General features: G+C 43.4%; 1 protein-coding gene across 1 annotated transcript; it reads left to right on the forward strand.

Annotated features, from left to right (window-relative positions):
* LOC116453136 (fatty acid-binding protein 5) lies at positions 1-5,422 on the forward strand. The gene is made up of 4 exons (XM_032128285.1): positions 1-340; positions 3,188-3,360; positions 4,316-4,420; positions 4,559-5,422. Exons 1-4 carry the CDS (start codon positions 16-18, stop codon positions 4,607-4,609), a joined length of 654 nt encoding a protein of 217 aa, XP_031984176.1. The 5' UTR covers positions 1-15; the 3' UTR covers positions 4,610-5,422.
* The last annotated feature ends 1,659 nt before the right edge of the window (positions 5,423-7,081 follow it).

Raw genomic sequence — 7,081 nt, forward strand, 5'->3', positions numbered from 1 at the left:
TGTCTGTCTGTGTGCATGTGTGTGTGCGGGCGTAGGGCGGGCACTGCCGCGGCGTGCCCGCTCTTGCCGCCGCCGCCGCCGCGGGCGGGACTCGCCGGGCGGGGGCTCGGCGGGGAAGGGGCCGGGGCGCGGCGGGAGCCCCATTGGCTCTTCCCGGCAGCACATGTTGCCGGCCCCGCTATAAAGGCGGCCGCGGCCTCATTGCAGCCCGTTCTTCTGCCTTCACGTTTCTACAGGGACGCCGCCAGCTCCAGTGCCGCCGCCATGGCCATCGACGCGTTTTTGGGCAAATGGTGCCTCGTCTCCAGCGAGGGCTTCGAGGAGTACATGAAGGAGCTAGGTAAGAAGCCGGCGGCTCCCCGCCCCCGGGAGGGAGGGATGGATGCTGGGATGCCGCCGCGGGGATGTGCTGTCGCTGCCGGCCGCGAGGCTCTGTCCAAGGTCCGCGGAGAACGCGGTCCCGGAGCCGGGCCCGAGGGTGGGATGCAGCCCGGCCGTGAGCCAAGGGTGGGCGGCGGCTGCGGGGGTGATGCCGGGATGCTCCGGGATGCAGCGCCGGGGGCTCCGCGCCCTCTCGGCTCCTGCCGGCAGCAGACCTTTCCTCCCGGGAGAGCTGCCGCCTCCGGCTCCGCGTCCTAAAGATGTCAGCGAGCCTTTTTGCACCGTAATTGCTGTGAGGCAGGTGTCAGCACCAGCAGGCACCTTCCCGCCGCACAGCGCTGCGCCCTCCCCGCCGCCGCCTCCCTCCGCAGCACCCGGGATTACCAGCCGGTGCCAGCAGCCCGGCTGCGATTAGGCCGGTTCGCTCCTCCCTCTCCGGTAATGCCCGGGGCGGGGAGCGGGGGCTGCCCGGCGCGGGGGCTGCGGGGGGCTCGGCGCTGCCCTGGCCTGGACGGTGGCGGATGCAGCACGGCAGCGCTGTGCCGGGGCTGGGCTGGTTCACCTCGCCTGGGGCAGCCGCACACAGACCTGCTGAGCCGGGGCTGCCTCCCCGTGGGGTCACCTTGGGTGTCTCCTCCCGAGAGAGCCAAACTGGATCAGCTGCCTGTGGGTAACCGGCAGCCGGCTGCCCTGCCGGAGGCTGTTTGCCTCCTTTCTTCTGTGGGTTGTGGCACCTTTATCTCAGGGGGATGGTCCTGGCATGTTATCCCTGCGTCCAGGTTGCCCTACATTTTGTAACACGAAGTTACTGGATGAAGAACACACCTAACAGACCAGGAGCCTCATCTGCAAGCTCAGATTTACCACTTTCCTGTGAGCATCCTGGCTGGCAGGTGATAGATACCTGGCAGTGTCTTTATAGCCCAGGAGCTATTATTTTCTGCAATTTATTCACTGATGAAAGCCATGATATTTTCTCAAGAGGCAGAAGATGCAGCCTTATCTTTAGAGGGAGGAGAAGAAGTAATTTAGGTCTTGTGCTCTTCCTGTAAAATACAAAAGGCATCGCTGCATTTACACCCTGCAGACAGTGGTGGCTGCAATTACATTTTGGGAGGCCTGTCAGTGATAGGTATGATATGAGACAGCCTTCTGGACTGAACCCTTTGGGAGACTTTGGAGGAAATTCAAGAATTTTAAGCTCAGCTTGGTTGAGCCATGGATTAAGATGCCTTGGTGTTTATGTCCAATGGCCAGACCTAGGCATCTGCCAAGTTGCAACTTCAAAGTAGAAATTAAGTGCTGCAACTGCAGAGCACCTCCCATGTGTAGGCAGCAACTGACTGTTGTTTGCTTTAAGATTTAAATCATAAACCAGTCACTTTTCCCTTTTACATTTGCAATTTAGGCAATTAAATTTACACCAAGTCACGTTTTAGGAGCCAGTAATTTACTGGATTTCACCCTCGCTGCCTACTTGTGAAACTCTCTGCCTTTGATCCTATTGACGCACCATAAATGAGACTATGCAGATTCTTCTCATTCTGTGTAAAAGAACATTTGAGGACAAAGGAGTTGGAATTTCACTTCTTGCCATACAGAAGACATGCAGCTCATCTCTGTTTGGCTGGATCCCAAGCTGTAGCTGATCAAATAACTCTGATTACTCTGGCCTGGATGGCAGCGACAGAGTGTGTGTGGAGGTTACTGTGGCAATAATTTCCAGTTCTGATCAGAAAAGCTGGATGAGGATGACTGGTTTTTTTTCTCTGTGAACTCAAGCTTAAGCCTCTGTCCTGGAATCTCATTTGAGTCTGGAGAAGCAGTGTGTGGAAAGTACTTAATTTCCCTCTCAGGGACTCAGCCCTTACCTGCAAATGCCAGGGCAGTGCTGTGCTGATACCTGACAACATTTTTTTAACTACACCAGTTGCAGAACCCAGGCACTCACTGACTTGGTGGCACTTTCTGCCCCATTTGGTTGCATATCAATTCATGGTTGAGATCCGCACTTACCAGTTTGATGGATTCCCGTTTGTTGCTCGCTACTCTCTTATTTGTATTTTCATCCTTCAGATCAAAAAGATTTAAGCAAACCCCTCAAAGAGTGCATGCAGGGCTGAAGCAGGGTGAATCTGAAAATGAAGAGTTTTGAGGGCTGCTGTCTCCAGATCATGAATTTCCAGCCATTCGCAAATTGCTCATTTTGCTCATTTCTCTGTCTTTTGCATATATGTGTAAGCACCGGTTTTTATGATAGTGATTTTCTAATTCACAACTCCATACTTTGTAAACAGGATGTAAAATATGAAATTTAATTAAAAACGGCATGTTTGCAATGGTGTACGAAGTAATTGAAGGGTATTTATTGATATAAGTTGAAAGTAAAGTGGATTAATCTGTCAATTAAAAATAATTTGTAGAATTTTAAAGTGTTCAGAATTTGAAGAGAATAATTTTATTTTTGTTTAAGCTTTTGTGTTTATTTTCCTGTTTGCTATTTATTTCTGTTTGAAAAAAAAAAAACAGTTCTGAGTTTTGGGATATCTACAAATCCTCTAGAGGGCAAAATAAATTTAACTTTAACTATCTGAGGAAACAAAAGAGTAACTCTGCAAATAAGCTTTTTTTCCTTCCTCCTCTGTGGAAAATTTAAAACATCCTCTTTCTTTGTGGCTCTTGAGCTTTGATTCTCAAGTGTACTTAAGTGCCTAATTAAATGGGAATTAGGTATTTGAATTCTTGTGTGGCCCTAAGCCTCAGGGCTTAACTGACTTTGTGACACTCTGTGCCTCTCGCCTTGCAGGTGTGGGTATGGCTATGAGAAAAATGGGAAGCATGGCCAAACCAGACGTTTACATTATTAAGGATGGGGACACAATCACCATAAAAACAGAAAGCACCTTCAAAACTTCACAGTTCAGCTTCAAGCTTGGTGAGAAATTTGAGGAAAATACATTAGATGGCAGGAAAACTCAGGTCAGTATACTAGACTTTCTGTTGAAAAAATGCAATTCTTTGTGTGTTTTACAGAGAGAGGTGCTATTTTAAAATCAGTTTTTACATACACATTAACAATGCTTTATTTGATGAGCAATTGTCTCTGTAAGTCTCATTGAAATATTTTTTTTAAACCTGGATTAAGCAAATTCCAAAGAGGGAAAATGCTGAAATCAATAGTCTTGTGTATTTTGCTGTTTTCATTTTGTAGTAGAAGCATTTTTTTAGTAAAACTAACAGACCTCTAAATCCCTGTTAAAGCCAAATGCCACTTCATCCTCAGTCTGTGGAAAAAAATGCCATTGATGTTTAATCAGAGGCAATTCAGCCCTAGGGTTAACCTTTCTGCTCTGTCTCTTATTTACATAACAAGAGAGCCTGGTTCAGTGTGGGGTGGGATCATAGACAGCAAGGCAACCATGTGAATTACAGTCATTAAACTCCAGTTTTAGAAGGCAAAGCATTTCTCCTTGCACCAAGTAGGGAGAATATTTATCCCAAAGGAGGTAAAACATAAAGGATACATCTCATTTCCTCGTGTAAGTGCTCTGTTTATCACCCCCCTCCCTCCAGCCCCACACTTTCAATTCATCTATTACTGCAAGATCAGATAAATGCTACACAAAAGCTCAAAGCCCATGTAACAAAGATGAACAGAGAACATCTTCTGTTCCTGTTAATTGAAATTGTGGGTCAAAGGTCTGTCTGATGTGGGAATGTGTCAGAGCAGTGAGCAAATGAGCAATGAGTTAGTTACAGTAAGAAGAGGATCAATAAAGTGTTTAAGATAATTTCTCCCTTTGTAGTTGTCAATGATAAAATTACTATTGAATGAGATGGGGTGGGAATCTTTCACTTGGAATAAGGTGTTGGAAAGCCTCAGTGCTGACCAAATGTCATGGGGAAAATATTGATGGTCAGGTTCTTCTTTCAGACCCTTGTCAGCTTTAAAGATGATGGGTCATTGATTCAAGAGCAGGAATGGGATGGCAAGAAGACCACAATAACAAGGAAGCTAGTTGATGGACAATTGGTGGTGGTGAGTTCAGTCCCACTTTCTGGTCCCCAAGTGCTGCTGGTTGGTAGCCTGAAATGTAACTCTAACAGGTGGGGTTTTTTTTCCCCTGTTAATCTGCACTGAGAGGTAAATTAATAAATCCATCTCTTTATCTTCTAGGAATGTGACATGAATGGTATCAAGTGTGTTCGAGTCTACCAGAAAGCATGAGGACATCTTCAGGTTCAGTAGGAACTTGCTGCAAACAACTCAGTTCAGTGGACAGAGCTCCTTTTCACTCCGTATTTTCCTTTTCCCTGTTTTCTAGTATTTCAATGGACTGAGTAGCTGAGTGCAATTCTTTTTAAAAGCCGTGGTGTAACTATTATGTAACTATTCTGAACTTAGACTATTAAATAAAATTGTCGAATATATGAAGTGGAAATGTTGTTACTATAGTGGAATTTTAAGTGAGGTTTTATTAGAAAAACAATTTGCTTTTAGGCTTTACTACAATCTGCCTTTCAGCACGAGACAATATATGGCAAAGAACAGTTAATAGTAAGCTGAATTTTGACCAACATCAATATGAAATTGAAACAACTCCAGAGCCCAAACTTTGAATTTTTTTTTCCTAACTTCCATGTTACAAAGTAACCAGAATTGGGCGGGTATAAGTACGAAATAAGTTTAGTTGGTGTTTAAGTAGAGGAATGGATTTTCAGGGTTAGTTTGGTTTTTTGTATTTTGAACCCACAGTTTTCTATATATATATATACACCAGTAAGCCAATGAACATGATAAGTCTAAGCAAGCACATACACACCTTTTGGAAAGGAAGCCTTATTTTAAGAAGACTGTTTTCCTAAAAAAACTCTTATTCCATGTCTAGGACTATTCTAAAAATTCTTAACCAAAAGCTACTGAAACACTGCCTAAAACTTAAAGCCTAATTTTATTTTATTTTTTTTAAAACTTGTTTGAAACACCTAGCAATGGAGTTTATATGCTTTGAAGTGCCATAATAAATAATCAGAAATATCAGTGTCTTGACTATTGCTTTTACACTGGTTGGGAAACAGAACCTATACTGCTACTATTCTTCCAAAGAGATGTCAGATGAGACAAAAACTAAGAAGTTTTAGGTGAATTTCTGTGATACCAGACAAGCATGTCCTAAAAGTGAAACCATTTGGTGACAGGAACGTTTCCATGAATTCGGGAGCCTGGGGAATCATGCGATTGCACCGTTCCTGTTTGCTGCATCTGTCATTGGAGAATCAATTGCTGCTTCTGATATTTTAGCTGCTCAGTGCACGTATCATATTACTGAGCTTACTCAAATAGAAAAATCTGTTATTTTGTGTTCATTCTGCTAACCATGGAAAATGACTTCTTCCATGATTTTGGACCATTTATCCTTTTCATAATTTTATGACTACTTATGAGTCATCCCTTTACCTCTGTCATCTGAAAGCATTTCTTGCTGGGGAATATTTCTTGCAATTTCTTTCCATGGCTTCTTTTTGAGTTGTCATTTTTCATATTATTTCCTAGCAATATTTTTCCTCGTTTTAGTATGAACCCTGAAGATATAGGGTATATTCTTATAAAGACATTAGAAATGGAAGGAATCTACCCATAGAAGTAATATGGAAAACAAACTGATCTGATAAGGGACCTACAACATGTCAGATCAGAAAGACACTAAACAGCAGCAGTAGAATGGGTGCAGCAATCCATGGTGGAGGCGTGATATGAAAATCCTGCCTCCCTTCCTAAAGAGACAGAGTTAATGCTTTCAACTGGGCATTATGCTTTCTTTGAGGTCACTGGTCTGTCACTTACCCCTGCTTGTTTACTCTTCTGATCCTGGGTAGTGTTAATTGTTTATCTTTCATTTGAATGGAAAAACAGTCCAATATCTTTTATAGGACATCTGTTTTGATTACAATGAGATCACTTGCAAAACAAAAGGCAGAAGAGTATCTTTTTAGAGTTATTTCCTTTGGGAACAAGGCCTATAAAGTCTGTGTATCTGTGCTCTCCAAATTCAGCCACATGTGAAGTAGAGGCTAGAGGTCCTAAAGATAACTATTCTTCCACAAATGTCGTGAAAATAGGTGGCCTGATGAAGGAGGTGGACCATTAAAGTACCTTGATGATGGAAAGACTGCTCATGGAAGTGACACTTTGACATTAAATGGAAGAAAAACATAACTTCTTATGTGTGCCAAGAGACCTTGTTATCTTAAGCACAGAAGCTGACCAATGGTAAGCGGCAGATCAAGAGGAAACTGGAATTCTTTAGAGCTAATTCTCCAGAACTACTAAGGCTCACGTATTTATTTGCTTTATTTTGATGTTAGCTTCAGCCTCAGCTGCTGGTAACTTCAATGTAAGTATGCTGTGACCCAGAACTACCATCTATACAACCTGTTTGTGTTAGATTAGACCATGCACTTAAAATGGCAATTGTTTTATAGTACTGCAAGCCAGGATTTATAATGCACAAGACTTGAAAATATATTTAGTTTCCAGTTTCCTCCTATTATTTATCATGCATGAAAAAAGCTTCACTCATGAGTGTATACACACAATATTCTCATCAGTGCAAAATAAACAATTTTGCTGACATTTGAATTACTATAGTCCACTCTATCACGTAAGATGGCAGAAAATAAGACTTCTGAGTACAACTGA

Source organism: Corvus moneduloides, chromosome 1, assembly GCF_009650955.1.
Source record: "Corvus moneduloides isolate bCorMon1 chromosome 1, bCorMon1.pri, whole genome shotgun sequence".
Classification (NCBI taxonomy): Eukaryota; Metazoa; Chordata; class Aves; order Passeriformes; family Corvidae; genus Corvus; species Corvus moneduloides.